At 43.8% G+C, this 20,882-nt stretch overlaps 1 protein-coding gene across 3 annotated transcripts in view; it reads left to right on the top strand.

Annotated features, from left to right (window-relative positions):
• The window catches only part of DCC (DCC netrin 1 receptor), a gene marked incomplete at its 5' end in the record, with an annotated part of 926,289 nt that overhangs the window by 698,547 nt on the left and 206,860 nt on the right, over positions 1–20,882 (top strand). For all 3 annotated transcript variants that reach the window (XM_083402635.1, XM_083402634.1, XM_083402636.1), the window contains one exon: positions 4,776–4,825. In XM_083402635.1, the coding sequence (XP_083258761.1) occupies positions 4,776–4,825 (50 nt within the window). The remainder of the gene's footprint in view (positions 1–4,775; positions 4,826–20,882) is intronic.

The raw sequence follows: 20,882 nt of genomic DNA, 5'->3' as shown, positions 1-20,882 counted from the left end.
AATTGGGTGAAAAAATTATGTTGTACTTAATTTATGGAGATTGAATTGAGACTCTGAAGACCAGGATGATGGCCTCAGCACTGAACTTTGACTTTCCGGGAGAAAATGGAGATTCATATTCATGGAGGAATTTAGAAAGTTAGCTCATAAAGTTTTAATTCTTCTTGAGCAGAAAAGCATCAAGAGACGGATGTTTTTAAAGATAACCTTCCGCTCAACATCAAAGTCTGCTAATGAGCTAGAGAGCTCTGATAACCTCAGATTAACGACAGCAGGCTGAATTGAAGCATATATTTTATTTTATTCTTTGCATTTATAATACCACCAGGGCAGTTTATGATACACTTTGCTTATTGATGCAAAACACTTGCCCTCTCAATCACCAGAGTCTTCTGGGTAGTTCACATGAAGTCCAAACAACATACCGTCAAAACATTAAAACGTGTTGTTGTTTTTAACAAGACTCACTGAATTCTGTCCCCTGTGTTAAAACCAGCTCAAGTAGTATTGAAACATGTCAAAATACCCCTCTATTCAAGATTGGATCCAAAAGCTGACAGAATATGCTGAATTAGATGGTTTATCAGAAAAAATAAAGAATAAATCAAAACAGGAATTTGTTTCTAAATGGGAGGTTTTCAAAGAATATCTGAAAAATAAATATAGTAGTTTAAATTCTGTTGCAGCATTCGAGGAACTTCAGTAATAGTTGTAAGGTAGATATAAGAAATTAGATTTAATGAGAATAAGTTTAATTATAAAAAAATGTGTATTGGCAATAAGTAATATGAATTTGAAGTATGGAATAGACGGGAGGTTGGGTCTTTAGTGTTAAGACCAATAGATGTTTTATTGTATGCTAAGAATATTATGTGTCTATGGTTATTTTTGTAATTTGTGTATAATTTGGTATTTGTGTTTTTTGTTTGTTTGTTTTTCTTGTATAAATAAAAAACTTTAAATAATTTTTTTAAAAAAGAAAGAAACATGTCAAAATAATTGATCCAGGAAGGGCAAATTAGGCATTAAAATGAGAACCAAATTATCGCCCCACCCATTCTCTTCACTTCTCTTCTATCTCTTGGTGAAGATATGAGTCCAGAACTTTATCCTGGACCACTTTCTGAGAAGTAAACCAAGAAGTTAACTAGCACCCAAAATCTGTGGTGTTGATTATATTGTGATTTATTTATTTTTTAAAAAAGCAGCAATTAAATTCTCTCAGGCTGGCTATTGATGCTTCATTATCTGGTGAATTCCATCTAACAATAGCTCTGTGGAGCTATTATTATATTACATAAGCAGGGAATGTCCTAAAGGGGAACTTCAGAAGGTAAAACCCCCAAATAACTATTCTGGTAAAACCAATAAAGAAATTGACAGGAATGGACCAGGCAGACTGATCACATTAGGACAGTATATATACGACTATGATAAGTGGTTTGAACCGTTAATATTTTCCTTGATCTAGTTATTTCTCACAATCTGGTTTTACAATTCCTAGAACTGGGAGAGGAACAGTAATTCTATGTGATTTGGTCTCTGAGCTTATTGGATAATTCCTTCTTATTGATCTTTCAGAGTAATAGGATTGACCCATTCAAGAACTGGTACACTATGCAGCAATGTCTGCCCAGAATAATAATAATAAAAAGGAGACTGTCATATGAAATGGCTGGAATACAAAGCAGCATGAAACAAATCAATAACTGTATCTATAATCACATTGCAACTTTTAATTTTTCTTTCGCCAGTTGTAAATATGTGCTCATTTCTCAAAAGTAGGACAGGTTGTTTGAAGAATGGGCCTTTCCAGAGATGCTGTCAATGCAAGGGTCTATCTCATTATCCACCCTTTCAAAATAGCATGAGAATGTTAATAGTCATCACCAAATGCACAGAACTATTCTGAATTCATCAAAATCTTATAATTAAGTAGCACAGGAAGATGACTTAAGCCAAGTGAGACAGTCGGTTCATCTAGCTCAGTGTTTGTCTGCATCAGGGACAGGGAAGCTGTGGTCCTACAGGTCAATGGCTAGTGGGACCAAGAGAGGCATAAAATGGGAGAAGCAAAGGCAGGCACACAGACTTAGTCTCTGATTGTTTGGGGAAAACCTTGGAGAGGAGGAGACATGGATGGCTGTTGGGAGGCTGGGACCTTTAGTCCTGGGTACTTCCTTACAGGGGCAAGACCTGAGTTGATGTGGTTATTAGGCCGGACACCCCTGTGCAGATCCTGTTTTGCTAATAAAAAGTGGACTCCAGCTTCTTCAGTGCGATTTACTGCTGGCTCGTTCCTGTGCCCTTGTCATATGTTGTGTCCTTGGCCAGATTATTTTGACTGGGTTTCAGATGCTGCTGTACTACTTGAGCTTGTTTTTACACGGTTATCCGTTGAAACTTGCACTTCTTTGTCTTTTGTGACGTAATTTTGCGGCCAAAAATACATTGGAAAGTCCATTGGAAAACATGCATTAGTGAAAATAACACACATGCACATGAATTATGTAAGACAAAGTTGCATATAAAAATGGGTATATTAGGAAAAAGATGCAGATGATGCTTGTGAAGGCTTGTTTTTTAAAAAGAAAGTCTAAGGTGTCATGGAGTGAACTGAAGAGTGGGGAAAATGAGAAACTAAGAGAAGCTGAGAGTCATCTGCTTCTACTTGAGGAGTGGTTGTGCCCCAGATTTCTCTATAATAAAACTGCCTGATACATATTTTTAATGAGAATATTTTTACGTGAAGCTGATCACCTATGGATGAAAACACTTTCAAAGTTGTCAGTGCTTGCCCCAAACTGTGCAAGGCAGCAACTGAAGCTATTTAACATGTAAATATGCACACCAGTGTTTGAGGTCAACTTTTGATGTTAAAACATTTCATTTGAGGAAACAGGTGCATCTTGTTCTTATTTATAACACCCTGATTGCTTTGATCTTTAATTAAAATCTCAATCTTGGTGCTATAACAGCTTGATCTTTCAGAATTAAACAGCTGATATCATAATGTACACGCAAATCAGCTTTCGAGCCTTGCTGGTGATAAAAGTTACCATTCTACATTTTGCATGATAGCAGTTCATGTCTGAGACAGGTTCAAAGAGATTTTACATTATGTTGTGTTATAATATTTAGTAGGTTTACACCCTGCTTTTTGAACTGAGTCCTCCATGTGGTTCACGATCTTTATAAAGGACAGCCACTACATTAAAGACAATATATTTAAAACTAAACTAAACTCAAAAAACAGTCTAGATGGGGTAGGAGGATAAATGTGGGTCACATCTACATTGTTTATTTAAAGCCTATGGCTTCCCACAAAGAATCCCGGAAAGTGTAGTTTGTTAAGGGTTCTGGCAACTGTGTGTGTTGGATCAGACCACGGGTCCCACTAAATCAACATCTGGCTTCCTGTAGTGACCAACCAGATTCCTATGGGAAGCCCACAAGAAAGTAAAAGGTAAAGGTAAAGGTAAAGGTAAAGGGACCCCTAACCATTAGGTCCAGTCACAGACGACTCTGGGGTTGTGGCGCTCATGTCGCTCATCTCGCTTTACTGGCCGAGGGAGCCGGCATACAGCTTCCAGGTCATGTGGCCAGCATGACTAAGCCGCTTCTGGCGAACCAGAGCAGCACACGGAAACGCCGTTTACCTTCCCGCCGGATCGGTACCTATTTATCTACTTGTACTTTGATGTGCAAAATTTAGAGAAGTGTGAAAACCAAAGGATAGCTTTGTTCCAATCTGTATGTTCGTCTGAGAAGATTTAATTTAGTCTGTTGGCTAACAAATACCCTGCTGATTGCAACGACCAATGTTTTACATCCCTGATCCCAAAGGTAGGGGATCCATGCGCATTTCTTTCCTGCCTTTTACTACTAGAATACATTTTCAAAGCAGCCATCAACAGTAATTAAAAACAATCAATTAAAAGGTATAAGAAGAATCAAAAAGCAGCAATAAAAAGGCCAGTCGTAAAACAATCATCAGTCATAAAAACACTAATCAGTAATAAAACAGCAAGAGCACTGTTAAAATATTATCCATTAAATCGTGTCCTCCCTAAAAGAAGGCACGTGTTGCAGTGAGATCTGGAGACTGACTTCCTGGTTGTGGGTGGGTCTATTGGATAGCCACAACACCTGATTGGTAGGTCCCTCGTTGCTGGGTTTAATCAGGCCAATGGGGTGCAGTCTAAACGGATCGAGGAACCTATATAAACCCATGCACGTGACCCAGAGCTTCCTCTTTTGGCTCGTGCATCGGAACACCCTCCCACCTCTCCCTAATTTTAGGGCATCTTGTGATTGACCTTGCTATGCCGTCGAGTGTCATCTGTCATTGGGACAGGGACACAGCAGGCATTTTCCCCACTTGGCTGATTGGCTGTAGCCATTTGGGTTTTCGCCTGCCGTGTAGCAATTCGCTTTTTCCTGTAAGACCAATTGCAGTCATTAACAGTCATCAACTGGTTTGCCACACCTATCAGCCAATCACCCATTCCCACCACCCTGCTGAGTAATACCCCTCCCCACCCCTCATAAGGGCCTGGTGACTTCTGTTTCAGTGTATCTGAAGAAGTGTGCATGCACACGAAAGTTCGTACCAAGAACAAACTTAGTTGGTGCTACTGGAAGGATTTTGTGTGTGTGTGTTATTGTTTTTTAGGAGAGGTAAGGCAGGTGGGTTTTTTAGAAGAGGTGCCATTGGCACATGTAACTCTAATTACGGTTTCCCCAATCTCATCCATTCCCCCTTTTCATTTCAGTTCCAAGTGCTATGCCTCAGAATGTCTCCTTGGAAGTGGTGAACTCAAAGGTAAGTCAGGGTCCAGCACCCTAATCTGAAATGATCCAGATTTGTGTCTATGCCTACATATATACAAACACACACATGCGGGGGGATGACTATTATTATTATGATTATTTTACTATTAGGCTGTCTGACAGTATGCTTTTTTACCGTGTTTTTATTATCTTTTTATCATGGATATTTTATGATGTGTTTTTAATGTTGTACTCCACCCTGAGATCCTTTGATAAAGGGTGGTATATAACTTGAATTATTATTGTTGTTGTTGTTAACTCTGTCTGCTAGTATGAATATGCATGGCTAGATGATTCTGGAAGCCAACACTGCCACCCACAACCACTACCACCCAGTTTATTGACACGTATGAAGGAGGAGCGGACCTGCCACTGCCCAGTCTTCAGTCCTGCACATGGTTTTGTTGGAAGGGCTCCCTGTTTCTGAATTTTGTATTGTGCAGCTGTCATAGGTTGCAGGTCATTAGCATGGCAGGAATAAGCGAAACAAAGACTCATTTGCGGGTTGAAACAGGCCACAGCTTTATTTGGTTTTATACAATGGGGAAGCAGGCTTGTCGTGGGAGTTGGGTTAGGATCTGGTCTTCATTCCACCAGCCCTTGCTGTTCAGATGCTTGTTGTTGTCTGTTAGCTAGGAAGCAGCCAGGGGAGTTGGCCCGTGTTAGAGCCCAACGTGGCTCAGGCTAGGCGTCTGGGATCTCACTGTGGTGGCCGCTGTGCTTTTCTCTCATCAGACCCCTTATGTCCACCCTCACTTAGATTCTGCCCAGTTTGTGCACTGATGGAATGATCAGCTTAGCAAGGCATTGAATTCTTGAATTACCTGTGTCCTAAATTTCAAGTTTCTGAGTGCTTTCCATTTTGTGCTCTGGGATATGAAAGATAGCCTTTCAGGCTTCTTTTGCAACTCAAATGTATTGGGCTACATGTGCACCAGTTTTCATTTTTCTAGCTAGTGTGTTGTAATAACTCGGACCTCTTAGGGTGCACTTTGTTTTGTGGGAGAAATGCCCCATTTTTAGATGTTTTTGGAAATGATTCAAACTTTCCTGGAGATGCATATACCACCATAATTTTGGAAATATTGATCATATCTGAATATTCCAAGTGAGAGAGGACAGCTCCGTTTCTGTTTGCTTGCTTGCTTTTCTTTTTTTAGATTTTTGTTCTTTTCCTTTTTTAATATTTTAATTAATATTCTCCTGTGATGATACGTAGCAAAACCATTCTGCGTCAAACATTCTTTCTTCTCAGGCAAAAGAAGAAAGCAAGTGAAATAAAAAAAGAGAAAATAAAAAAGAGAAACAAGAAAATGACATATGTAGAGGGGAGAGGAACAACGTAACAAGAAGGCAATGGATAAATTAACTTTTGCTTTTCTATGCCAGCTGAAAACAAGATTGTTCACTCAGGGATTTACTGGATGTTTCTGTCTAGACTGGGTACTAAAATGTAGTTCACTGTCTTTTAATGGTGTCTGCTTTACTGATCTGTTTTAATGGCCCTAGTTTTATCATATGGTTGTATTGATTAACAATTTAGATTTTTTCTCTCTTATGGTTTTAGATTGCTTATTGTACCCTACCCTGGGGTCGCTTGTGATGCTAGAAACAAAATAAATATATAAATGAGTAAAAAACGCCGCTCATTCAGCAACAGATTCAGAGATTTTGAAGGAGGAGAGAGGGGAGACTAAGCCAACTTTTAAGGATGAATTAATTTGGCGAGGGGCTGGCAGATCCGTCCAAACCCCCTTTGCACTGAGCTGAAGTGTGTGGACTTGGTGGAGGTCTCCCTCTGCCAACCCTCCTGGCTCCATCACTCTGCCTGCCAGCATCATTACACTGGTGTAGAGCTCACCTTTCCACCTTTCCACCTGCCAAGTGGGTGGAAGTGCGGCTGGTCAGCTCCCCACTGATGGCTGCCGGTGGATAGCCCTAAAATGGGGTGTAGATGTGGTGACTGTCTAGCTACTCCTTAAAGCCCCACCAGACTAGAGAGGAGTAGGGTGGGATTGCTCCCTACCAGCCACTGCCTGGACATCCTCCTGGTCCCTCCCAGTTGTAGTGTATAACTTATTACTTCCCCAAAACTACTGAGAACCTTCTTCTAAGACAACCTAGCATGGTCCCTGGGGACTTGCGGAAAAGGAAAATGGCAGCCAGCCATCGCTCAAAGGATCTCAATTGCAACAGCAATTTCTCCTTAAATGTTGCCAGCAGTAGTGGCTGCTCCATTAGGGCAGATAGGGCACTGCCCTACCAACCTCAGCCTGCTATCACTTCCCTGTGTTCTTGCAACCTCATTCTCCTTAGTCTCAGCATTGATCTTGCAGAACTCAGCCAGGAGGAGGACAGGGGCAAAACAAAATGAAATTGTTCATTGGCTCTGGTTCCTCGCCAACTGCCCTACCAGCTCCAGTGGGCACCATTCATCCCTGGTTGCTGTTGACGTTGCAGGTCTGCTTTGACACATTTCTTCCTGCAATTCAGGCAGGAATGGATTGTATAATCATAGAGTTGGAAAGGGACCCAATGGTCATCTAATCCAACCCTCTGCAATGCAGGAACCTCAGCTAGATCATGCATGACAGTTGGCCATCCAGCCTCTGCCTAACAACCTCCAATGAAGGAAAGTCCACAATCTCTTGAGGGAGACTGTTCCATGGGAACACTTTCAGCTCAGCACTAGCAAAGGCCTAAGGTATAGAAACGTACCTGGCGATAAGCAGACTATTTCTCAAATACTTGCTCTCAATCTGCCAGGAAGCTATTTCTGCTGATTACCTATTTATCCTTCCTCATTAGTTCCATTGGCCATCCCAGCTGCCAATGGTTGTTTGTCATAGAAAAGCAGCAGGGGAGGCATTATGTATTTCCAGTGTGCATGCACACATGCGCGCGCGCGCACACACACACACATTGCATGAGGTGAGATGTTGCAGGTACCAGAGCGACCGTTTAATTAATAAAACCACCCTGCTTTGCTAGAACTTGGGCAGATGTGGGTAGTTATTAATTGCTGGCAACAACAAGACTTTGCAAGGCAGTTGCTGACACTAAAAGACAGACAAGAGAATGGCTTCTTCTGATAATTTTAATGAGGCATCACTCATGTGGCACACTTGATGTTGCAATCTGGAATTTATAAGAGAATACTAGCTTTCGAGCATAGACATTAAAGCATTCCTTGCCACCCATAAAGCAGCTCATTTGTGTGCCGGAAGCCATGAAAAGAGACATCCTCCTGGACGGAAAAAAAACGTGAAGAAGTTGTTTTTTCTCAAACCAAAGAATGAAACTCATTAATTGCCTTCTGTACTTTCTGGCTCTTAAGAGATGCTTCCGCCCAACTGCGGCTTAATTATTCAAGTCCACATTTCACTGATGAATCAGTGGGGACCAGCAGTGTCCCTAATTATGCAGAAAGTCTATAGAGTGAAATGAAGGTTGGCCTTAGATGCTGGCAAGGCAGGGCAGGCTGTGGGTTTGCACAAACCACAACATCATGTTGTGCAACTGAAGGAAGCAAGGTGTACCTTTTTAAAAACAAACCAAGAAACCACCAACTTCTACACTCATTCTAACTAATCTAGCTGGAGGTCTTTTTATTTCTAGAGGCTCGCATATCTTCTTGCAACTTATCTTTGGTATGCTTGAACAGATGAAGCTACCTTAAGTCAGGCATTGGTCACCTTAACATTTTCTGTGCTGACTGAGAGCAACTCTCCAAGGTTTTTTTCCAGATAACTGGAGAAACCAGCTCCAGCTCCTGGTCCACTTCGCATGCAACACATGTGCTCTACCACATTGACTTTAGGTACGCAATCCTGCAATCTACAGCTGTATGAAACCAGAGTGATGTCAGGGGCCTCATATGGGGAATCTGCAAGATTTGCCACTGCCTCCCTGTGCTCCTGGGGCTACTGCTGGCAAACCTTTCTCTTCCCATAAATTCCTAAAAATAGCAGAATATGCAGTCGCTTTGCTGTCTGCTCTATTCATCCCACACAGCCTACCTCTGTCTACACACTGTAATATACTTGCAGGATTCTCATTTGCTCCCACAGCAGGCAGAGACAGGCATCGTTCTATCCTGGATCTGTGAAATCAACAGGCAGGATCTCCAAGCAAGATTTGGTTTCAGTGATGCTTTAGGAGGCGATGCATTCCTCCAAGTATTATGGAGTCATTAGTTGTCTGTGGCTCCAGAAAGACCATCCATTTAAAGCAGACGACTCCACCCAGTGGAACCTTGGAACTGTAGTTTGCCTCTCTGAGCTGCCATTCCCAATACTGTTAACAAACTAGAGTTTCTGGGATTCTTTGGGGGGTGTCATGTGCTTTAAATGGATGGTGTGTATGCAACCAATAGGTAAAGGTAAAGGGACCCCTGACCATTAGGTCCAGTCATGGCCGACTCTGGGGTTGCAGCGCTCATCTCGTTTTATTGGCTGAGGGAGCCGGCATACAGCTTCCAGGTCACGTGGCCAGCATGACTAAGCCACTTCTGGCGAACCAAAGCAGCGCACGGAAATGCCATTTACCTTCCCCTATTTATCTGCTTACACTTTGAGGTGCTTTCGAACTGCTAGGTTGGCAGGAGCAGGGACCGAGCAACGGGAGCTCACCCGGTCGCAGGGATTCGAACCGCTGACCTACTGATCGGCAAGCCCTAGGCTCTGTGGTTTAGACCACAGCGCCACCCGCATCCATCCAATATCAGTGGGGAATTCTCTTCAGCCTGAGGGCTGTGTTTTCTTCTGAGCAACTTCCTGAGGGGTGCTTGCCAGTCATGAGTGAGACCAGAGGCATATGTGGATGTGGCACTGAATGCAAATTTTGCCATTTACAGTTGCTTAGTTTCTATGCATACTTCAACAGCACGCTTTGCCCTCCCGCATTCGAGCTCAAGGACACGTTCAAGCCAGGTAAAAACCCTCAAGGAGGCCATTGCAGGTTTGGCTGGGAAGGGGTTGTGGCCTGAGAAGAATCCTGAAGGCCAAATGGAGAGGCCTAGGGTGCTGTGTTTGGCTCCTAGGCCTGAGGTCTGCCCCTTCCATCTATATAGCTCTCATCAGTGCAGATGATAATGTCCAGGACACAATAGCTTTATGACCTAGAAGGTCAGGGACTAGTTGAATGCAGAGGGATGGAAGGAGGAAGCCGCTGGGCAGAAGGGCAGAAGACTCAGAGCCCAGAGAATGGTGGAATGACGATGAACGGTCAGAGGGAGAAGATGGAGAAGCCCAGGAAAAGGAGGTGTTAGAAACGGAAGGAGTAACAGGGCTTAGTGAGCTGGGAGAGTTTGTGGAGCCTTCAACATGTGTCCCTGCACTCTTCGCAGTAACTTGAATAGAATGCAATTAGAATTCTACACCAGTTTGTGGAACATGGCATTCCTCAATTGATCATGGTGCCTTTGCTCTCTCTGCAAGCAAACAATGTCTGTTTCACAGCAGTAGTGCCAATGGAATACGGAGTTGGCTGGACTTGGCATAGTGTTACATGCAAAGTAGGTATTCTAAATATACCAATGAATGCTTCTGGGCTGCCATGTTGGTTGGCTGAGCCCCTGCATCAAAGCGCTCTTGCCCATGGGATGGAACTGGGCAACCTGCCACTGCTTTGTAATTAGGAGCTATAGGATATTACGTGTCAAACTTGGCTCCTGCACAGCTGAAGATGGAGATCAGGCAAAGCAACGATAAAGGAAGCTTGTATCCTGGATCCATAGTGGTCAGGGAGCATCACCTCACCAGGTGTCAGTTTTGTCTGATCTACCTGGAGTTTTCTCTTAGTTAAGGCTGGGTGTTGGTGCACAATTTTCTCCTGACATCCCTGAATACTCTGGTTCAAGGTTCTTTTTGTGTCCTTGACTATTTCCCCCAGACTATGCAAAATGACCACCTGCCTCTTTCTTGGGTATACAGCTAAAATCTTTCCATTGTGTTTTCAGACACCTTGGTGCAAAGAGATTAGAGCTTTTCTCTTGAGGGGATGATGATGTTTTTTCATTTTTTTTAAGAATTATGTGGGCAAAACTACGCTCCACTTGCAAATATAAGAACACCTTGTTTGAACTCCTCTTCTTCATCTGGAAATTATGAGGGATGTACACATCTTACAACTGATTTATTTATGAGTGGCAAAGACAATCAATCAAAAAGCCTCTTACATAATTCTTCTCCCACTGCACTGCAACACATTTTGGCTTCCCGAGCGTGTATCTGCAGACGCGGCAATGAGGCTGCACAGCACTTATCTTTAAAACTGGAATAAAAATATATAAAAAAAACAAGTGAGAAAAGAAATATTCATAAATTGAAATGCTGCAAAATAATTCATGATGCATAGTCTCAGAAGATATGGATTTTTCCTTCCCCTCTCTCATGGTAATAAAGAAATATTCTCAATTTAAGTTCTAAATGTTGACAAGACTTCCTGCTGGGCGTGAGGAATGTTTTCCCCAGACCTTTACTAAAGTTATTTTACTTGATTTTAGATTTATTGATCTCTGATCCCTAGAGTTCAGAGGAGATTGTATTTCCTTTGACTGTGTGGTTATGGAGTTGTGCTACTAATAACAGCAATGGGAATCTGCAAAGTCATTTATCATCTATGGCAGGGTTTCTCAAACTTCACTGACCCCTTGGTGAGCTTATAAAGTTGTCATGGACCACAGCTCATATTCTTAGGAATGTAAATGAAATAAAGCCAGGAGATATCAACATTTATTAATTATCCATCTCTATTACTAAGAGTCATAAAATGTGAAATAAGGAAAACTGTTGTATTGTGATCTTACTAAACACAGATGTTTGTCACTGGCAAAAGAAGTGTGCTCTCTATCTGCCCGTGTCCCTTATTTTTGAGGCTCATAGTTCCTTTTTTCTGTTTGGCATTATACTTCTTAAACTTCTTTTCCATCCCTAGGCCCCTTTTGACTCCCTCTCAACCCCTAGGTCTTTATTCATCCCCTAGCACAGTCCAATTGAGCCTTGAGGATCAATATCAACCACTTTAGGAAAAACCCTGATTTATTGTCTAGGACAAGAAGTACACTCAAACTTGTCAGGTGTTGAGATCCAAAATCTAATCTTTGCTTCCTAGACTCTCAGGGAAGGAACAGGGCTGCCATAGGACGTTTTGCTGCTAAGGCAAAGGACGACACCCCCTCCAGCTGGCTGGACCAAAAGCTGAATCTTACTTTGATATCAGTGACAGGATAGCGTCTTCTACCATATGAGGTCAGATTAGGGGTCCCAGAAGAAACTGTGAGGCAAATGGAACAGCCTGGTGCTGCTGAGCCTTCTCTTTCTCAGCATCTGATGCCTGAGGCCCTTGCTTTACTCTGCCTCATGACAGGGCCGGCCCTGGATAGGAAAACAACCAACCACCAATTATTGAGATTGGGGTAAGCAACACTGCAACCTTCAAATGCTGTGGAATTACAATTCCCATCAATCCCAGCTGGCAATAATGATGGGAGTTGTAGCATCAAGAGGGCATGAAACCGCTGGGAGAGATCATCAGTGGGGTTGGGCTGGGTGTCCATCAGTATGTGGATGATACCCAGCTCTACCTCTCTTTCAAATCAGAACCAGTGAAGGCTGTGAAGTTCCTGTGTGAGTGTCTGGAGGCAGTTGGAGGATGGATGGCAGCTAACAGATTGAGGTTGAATCCTGACAAGACAGGAGACTGTTTTGGGGGGACAGGAGGTGGGTGGGGGACTCCCTGGTCCTGAATGGGGCAACTGTGCCCCTGAAGGAGCAGGTGCACAGCCTGGGAGTCATTTTGGACTCACAGCTGTCCATGGAGGCGCAGGTCAATTCTGTATCCAGGGCAGCTGTCTACCAGCTCCATTTGGTACGTAGGCTGAGACCCTCCCTGCCTGCCAGCTGTCTTCCCAGAGTGGTGCATGCTCTGGCTATCTGACTACTGCAATGCGCTCTATGTGGGGCTACCTTTGAAGGTGACCCAGAAACTACAATTAATCCAGAGAGCGGCAGCTAGACTGGTAACTGGGAGTGGCCACCGAGACCATATAACACCGGTCCTAGAAGACCTACATTGTAGTTTGTTTCCAAGCACAATTCAAAGTTTTGGAGCTGACCTTTAATGGCCTTGGCCCAGTATTCCTGAAGGAACATCTCCACCCTCGTCATCTGGCCCAGACACTGAGGTCCAGCTCCGAGGGCTTTCTGGTGGTTCCCTCCCTGCAAGAAATGAGGTTACAGGGAACCAGGCAGAGGGCCTTCTCGGTAGTGGCACCCATCCTGTGGAATGCCCTACAACCAGATGTCAAGGAAATAACCAACTATCTGACTTTTAGAAGACATCTGAAGGCCAGATGGGCAGGTTATAAGTAATAAATTCTTCTTATTATTCTTATTCTATTATTATTATTATTATTATTATTATTATTATTATTATTATTTTTTATAAATGGCTTCCCTTAATGAAAATTAGTGACGGACTAAACCTTTCCCCAGCCTTCATTTAGGCTTGGCTTTCAGAAAAGCAAGTTGTTTTCCTGAAAGGCTAGAAACTCACTCAGGCTGACATCATCGGGAATCCCACAGGGTTTCTGAATCCATTCCCTCTGCATTTATTTTTTAACAAGACATGGAAGCGGCCAGGCACACCTTCACCCTCAGACTTGCTGAAACATTTCTTTATCAGTGTGGACAAGCAGAACCAAATGAAGGTAGAGACACGGAAGCCTCTTTATAGTGAGTCAAACAATTGCCAGGTAGAGGCACCTAACTCAATATTGTCTACAAACAGGGTGGCTAAAACTTTTTTAGCCAGAAGGCTATGTTCACCCCTAGCCAGTTCTCAGAGGGCTGCATGCCAGCAATGGGCAGATTATAGTGCTGGGCTGACCCCTATAATTGACTGATGTTCAGCAGTGCCAATCAGTGGTGAAGGAAGGCTCACCGGCACCCAGTGCGAGGTGTCGAGGGGCGGGGTGAACTGTCGGAACTTGCGTTCGACCGAGCTACTCCTCCGGTCGAGTCCTCTGACGGTGATTAACGACCTGAGCCTTTGATGAGGATCCAGGAACATTCCCTCATTACGCAGAGTATCCAAGCAGCAGGAAGATGAGAAATATGAGCTACATTGCTAAGAGTTTTATTTCTAACTACGCAGACAGAAAAGAAATATACATCCTCTCTCTGTGAAAGCAGAGAGACAACTGGTACAAAGAAACAGGAAACCAGTAATATGATCATCCATCTCCCGTCTCCCGTGAGACTTCCAACAGTCTGGAATCGCTGGAATGTAAACAGAGTCTTGTGACTCCATGCACTGCACAGTGGTACAAACAGAAACCTAACCGCCCTGTGGCGGTATGCGTGACACCGATACAAACAGTGCATGCGCAGCGCCGATATGTACAGCACTGCTTGAGCACTGCTGATACGGACAGCGCTCAAGCGCATAACAAAAGTGCGCACGTGCCTTCGGTCACCCTACAGTGACTGTAGCCCTCAGCTGCCCACCATTTTGTTACCCACCCCCCAGGGTGACAGGGGCAGACCACCACCCCTGCCCCCTTCCTATGCCCCTGGTGCCAACTTGAATAAAATACTTGGCATAATCGATCACCATACATGATGCACACACACTGTTTGAATGACAACGCCCATCAACTTTGGGGGGGTAGTCCTCTCAAATATTTTATTGGGGTGTGTGCAAAAGGACCTCAGGTCCTAGGAGTTGTCTCCTATGCCAATGTTGTCCTAACAATTCTTTCAGAAAGCCAGCATTAACATAGACTGTTTCTATTCAATTCAGCTGATACAGAGGCTCCCAGAAATAGTGTGAAATGTTTTTGGGTGTGTGTTGTTGTTGTTGTTTTGGAATTAGTAGAAGCTAGTGTTTTATTGCATTTTTCTGACAGTATGGGAAATGTTTTATATGAGGAAGGGGGTGGGCAGCTGCGGAGGTAGGGCTTTTCAGACTGCAACTTGACAGAATGATTTGCCTGTGCAAAGGCATAAAGTTTTGGGGAAACTACCATAAAACTCATTATGTACCAGATTGGGTATGTTACCCTCAAGTGAGAGCTTTTGTGCGAAATCCTTCAATTCTTTATTCCTCTGATCAAAAACAATGAGGTTTTTCTGCTTCCCTCTCCCCGCCCTAGTTTCAGATAGAGCAGAGAGGGAGCAAAAATAAGGTTGTCAGAGATCAAAACCCTTCCAAACATGACTTTTATTCCTTTGACAGAGCAGCTGAAATTTTCACTTGGGGCACTTTGCGTTTAAGTGGATGATTTTCCTATTCTGTTTTTAAACAGATTGGCTATTTCTTACAAAAAGGGTCCCGTTGGAGTGCAGAAAGTCTTCAGAACTGTTTTCAGTCTAATGAGAGGAACTGAATATTTTTTTCAGAACCAAGCTAACCAAAGTTCTCATAAATTGATCCACCAATTAAAATTACCCATAACTTCATTCTGGGAAGACCTTTCGTTGAGTAACTGAGACATTCATTACTGTTTTCGCTGCTGGCAAGGAATCCAAACTCCTGGCAGTCGATACGGAAATAAATAGTGGAAATATGCGAAGGGCTAACTTTGCGGAATTTCATGCACCTGAGAGAGCTTGGAGTTCAGTTACCCTAACAAATGATGTCAGGATTTTTTAATCAATTATTATTATTTTTTACAGGATTTTCAAGGTCTTTTACAATGGGCATTACATCCCCAGTAGATTGGTAACTTACAGCACTTGGTGGCAAGAGCCGGGAAGGGATATAAGGTCAGCATTTTCCCTTCGGCTTTTTGCCACAGCAACACGTTACCTGCCTTGCTGAGTTTGGTTCCTTGACTCCTTGCTTCTTGATCCTCGGACCCTTGACTTCCTGACTCCTTGCTTCTTGGTCCTTGGACCCTTGGCTTCTTGACTCCCGGCTCTCTGACCTTTGGACTCTTGACTTCCTGACTCCTGGCTTCTGGACTCCCATTCCTGCTCCTACCCCGCCATCTTGCCCCCAGTCCCAACATCCCCAGCCTGTGAACCAGACCGTGACAGTCTGGAAAACAAGTCTTATGAGGCATGGTTGAGGGAGCTGGGTATGTTTAACCTTGATAAGAGGAGACTGAGAGGATATATGACAGCCAACTTCAAATATCTAAAGGGTCATCCCTTTAGATGACCCTCCATGGAAGATGGAGTAAGTTGGTTTTCTCCATCTCGGGAGATTAGAACCTGAACCCATGAATTCAAGTGAAAAGAAAGGAGATTCCAACTCAACATCAGGAGAACTTTCTGACAGTAAGAGCTGTTTAACTGTGGAACAGTTTCCCTCAGAAGGTGGTGGACTCTCCTTCCTTGGAGGTTTTTAAGTAGAGGTTGGATGGCCATCTGCCATGTTTAATCTGTTAGAGATTCTTCCATTGCAAGGGGATGGACTAGATGACATTTGGGGTCGCTTCCATCTTGATAATTCTACGCTTCTGTGACAGCCATGTGGCACAGAAATGCCAGATGTTTCCAGTGGATGAAGGTTGGGAATAGCATGGCTTGACATCTGTGTTTGCTGACTTCTGTCGATGGAAGGGATGTGATATAGCATCGACCAGCTTGTCACAATGCATTTTTGCTTCCCTCTCTTAAGACTGGTCACCTATTAAATTTCTAATAAACTCTCATGTTGCAAATCCATCCAAATTGATCATACTGTATTGGCAGAGCACTGCTGGCCTAGCTCCAGTGATTAATGCCATTTCAAGCAGGATGGATACTGAGGATCATCAAGCTACTTATCCAGAGCTCTTTGCAGCGTGGATCACCCGACCAATTTGTGCTCCATCTCTGGCACTTATGCATAATTCTTCTCCCTCCCGAATCCACATTAATCTGTGTATATTATTAAACTCTCCCTCAATACATGCATTTAAATATGCACTTTATTATGAAAATGCATACAGGCAATGAGCAATTGATGCATGTGCGACTGACGTGCTATTGCAAATGCTCACATAGCATTGATCCAGGAAGTGACCCGAAAATGACACTAAATGCGAGGAATGGGGCTGGGGTGGGACAGAACTTGAAGGTGTTATGTGGGCCCTGCCAACACACACGTGGGTCTGGAATGTAACCTCTGCACAAAACAAGGATTGCCTGTATTTCAATGCATACATTTGAACAGTGTCACAGCACTAAACTATGTCACAACACTGAGATAAGGGCAACAGCCAGTGGATTGCCAAGTGTGCTTGAAGGAAACAGAGTTTCCTGCATTTCAGGGGGTTGGACACTAGATGACCCTTAGAATCCTTCCAGCTCTACAATTCTGTGATTCTAGATTAAGGAAAGTAATGTGAAGATTGGATTAGTGCAATATATTCTGTGTGGGCAGATGAGAATTCATTATGGTTTAGGGGTATACAGATACATACATAAAACAGGAAAACTTCATAGAATTCATAGAATCATAGAGTTGGAAGAGACCACAAGGGCCATCGAGTCCAACCCCCTGCCAAGCAGGAAACACCATCAGAGCACTCCTGACATATGGTTGCCAAGCCTCTGCTTAAAGACCTCCAAAGAAGGAGACTCCACCACACTCCTTGGCAGCAAATTCCACTGTCGAACAGCTCTTACTGTCAGGAAGTTCTTCCTAATGTTTAGGTGGAATCTTCTTTCTTGTAGTTTAGATCCATTGCTCCGTGTCCGCTTCTCTGGAGCAGCAGAAAACAACCTTTCTCCCTCCTCTATGTGGCATCCTTTTATATATTTGAACATGGCTATCATATCACCCCTTAACCTCCTCTTCTCTAGGCTAAACATGCCCAGCTCCCTTAGCCGTTCCTCATAAGGCATCGTTTCCAGGCCTTTGACCATTTTGGTTGCCCTCCTCTGGACACGTTCCAGTTTGTCAGTGTCCTTCTTGAACTGTGGTGCCCAGAACTGGACACAGTACTCCAGGTGAGGTCTGACCAGAGCAGAATTGTAGAGTGAGCAGAGACCCCAAGGTAGTGTAACCCACTACAATGCAGGAATCGCAGCTAAAGAATCCCTGAGAGATGGCCATCCAATCTCTGTTTTAAAAGTTTCAATGAAGGAGAGTCTACCACCTTCCAAGGTTGTGTGTTCCACTGTTGACCAGCTCTTTCCATCAGAAAGGTATTCATAATATCTAGTTAGATTCTCCTTTCTTAAAATTTGGTATGCATTGGTTCGAGGCCTACCAGTTTCTCATTATGGTTGGTCTCCAGCTGCTTCATATAGAAAAGTACACATACTTAATTCATGAAAAACCACTACAGTAGTACCTCAGGTTACATATGCTTCAGGTTACAGACTCCGCTAATCCAGAAATAGTGCTTCAGGTTAAGAACTTTGCTTCAGGATGAGAACAGAAATTGTGCTCCGGCGGCGCGGCAGCAGCGGGAGGCGCCATTAGCTAAAGTGGTACTTCAGGTTAAGAACATTTTCAGGTTAAGAACGGACCTCCGGAACGAATTAAGTACTTAACTCAAGGTACCATTGTACCTTGCACATCTAAAGCACACACATGGCTCCTCCATGAATGAGCTCCCCCATTTATTTCTACAGAGTGAGTTGCTGGGCTTGCTCATTCCATTTTTGAGAGCCGTCTCCGGACATTTCCATCAAACCACCAAATATTTACACCACCTGTCTTAAGGTTCAACTAATTCTCTCTTGGCTTCTCTCTTGTATTACATGCATATCTCTTGAGATGTGAGGAGAAAACCAAATATTATGATAGCCTCTCACTTGCCATGTTAAGAACTTAGTACCTCTCCGTCATGAGAAAAGTTTGCACAACCTCCATTGCAGAGATTTTCCCTGCATGCATTACTCTGGCAAACAGCACGTGCAGCTGCATTGCCACATCAGCCATGGCTGAGTACTCACCTGAGAATGGTCACAATTCACCCTAGGTGAACAAGCAAGTGGAAGTTGCAAAGGTGTTCTAAATGAGGCACAATATTTTGGAACTAAATTATAAAGTTAAAACACACAAACACAACATATTTTAAAGCTCAAATCTGCATTGTCTTTATATATATATTCTCTTTTTCCTTTGCTGGATAAGCAAGGGTTAGCAATGGATTGGAGAAGTATGAGATAGCACCAGTGGAGAGGAACAGGGCAAATTGCTTCTTTTCATTGAATTCCGTGCCACCTTTAGCCTTGGAGATTAGTATCACTGATCAAGAGTAAGTAAATTACATGGGTGGTGTAATTAACTCCTGTTGGCTCTGTGTGACTATTACTGAAGGGAATCCACTGATAATAAACCTACCTGAGTCTTTGCTTTGAACATTTAGCACAGTGGCTAAATGATCTGCATCTCCAACCATTTTAAAAAAGAGAGAGAGAGAGAGGAAGAGAGACAGGAACAGTGTCGGAGGAACCCTCTCTGGCACCCGGGGCGGGATGCTGAGGGGCAGGGCAAACCACCCGGCAGCGCACGCACAACATCCATACAGACTGTGCACGCACAGCATCCCGTACGGTCACTGTGCAAGAGGCAGCCCTGACACCGCACAAGCAGCGCCCATACTGACTGCGTGCGCGCCCTCGGCTGCTCTACAGCTAGGGGGAGGCAGCGGGCCATCTTGGCACACACACCCCGAGTGGTACCTGGGGCGGACCGACCCCTCCACCCCCCTCTTCGTATACCCCTGGACAGGAAGACAGAATGTGTTTGCATGCTTAGACTTCCTAACAATGCCTCAAATGGTTTAGAGCATGTTTTGAATGCCCAAAGTAAGAGACTCTTACTGCTTTTTGTTGTTGTTCTGCTTGTCCCAGCTTCAGCAGAGTTATCACTTGCAGGTCAACTCTGAAGGATAAAGGAGTGATATTTCATTTAGATAATAAAGTTGTACTCAAGGCAGAGAGTAAACAACCCCCTTAATCATAGTCATTCAGGCAGCAAGTTGGGGCTTTTATGCTACGGTGTGCAAGCCAGAGTGTACATATCTATGTCACTTAAATCTTAGTCCAAGAAGAATCATGCAGCTGGTACATTGTCTCATTTGCTGTTCCTAAGAAAAAGTTCCATTTCTGGACACCAGAAATGAATGTGTTTACTCAAATGCTATCATTTTGTACCCTGAAAACAGTGGTTTCCACAAGGCATAGAAATGGTTATCAAGACAGGTGGACACCTGAAGATGTTTCCAGATGAAAGGTTTTTTATTTCAGTGCTGCTTTCTTTCAGCTGTTTACTACCTTTACTATATCCTTGATGTCATAGTATATAAGCCAACATGCCCCCTGGCACACCTGGAAATAACCCTTTTTTTGTTTAATTGCAACATTGCAGATGCTGAACACATAACCTTCAAAGCAAATGGGGAGGGGAAATAAGGATCAAACACAGTTAGAATAGGATGGGGATGAGACCATAAAAAGAGCTCTTCCAGATCAGGTCAAAAGGCATCTAGCCCAACATCTTGTCCTCACAATGGGCAACCCAAATGCTCAGGGGAAGACCGCAAGTAGAATCTGAGAGTGACAGCACACAGAGAGCACTTTTGATAGAAAATAGTCAAGATGGGATGGGGACGCGGGTGGCGCTGTGGGTAAAAGCCTCAGCGCCTAGGGCTTGCCGATCGAAAGGTTGGCGGTTCGAATCCCCGGGGCGGGGTATGCTCCCATCGTTCGGTCCCAGCACCTGCCAACCTAGCAGTTCGAAAGCACCCTCGGGTGCAAGTAGATAAATAGGGACCGCTTACCAGCGGGAAGGTAAACGGCGTTCCGTGTGTGGCTCTGGCTCGCCAGATGCAGCTTGTCACGCTGGCCACGTGACCCGGAAGTGTCTTCGGACAGCGCTGGCCCCCGGCCTCTTGAGTGAGATGGGCGCACAACCCTAGAGTCTGTCAAGACTGGCCCGTATGGGCAGGGGTACCTTTACCTTTACCTTTAGTCAAGATGGGAGGAGGGATAAAGATAGAAAATGGGAATTATTCAAAATAGCTTGGTTGTGTGTGTCCCTTGATGTTTTCTGTTGGCATTACAGGCACCATCAAAGCAGTGCCCATGATACTGAGAAAG

The sequence above is a fragment of the Podarcis tiliguerta genome (assembly GCF_965153285.1).
Source record: "Podarcis tiliguerta genome assembly, chromosome: 11".
Taxonomy (NCBI): domain Eukaryota; kingdom Metazoa; phylum Chordata; class Lepidosauria; order Squamata; family Lacertidae; genus Podarcis; species Podarcis tiliguerta.
Note: the sequence above shows the minus strand (reverse complement) of the source record. Positions and strands in the feature narration are given on the sequence as shown.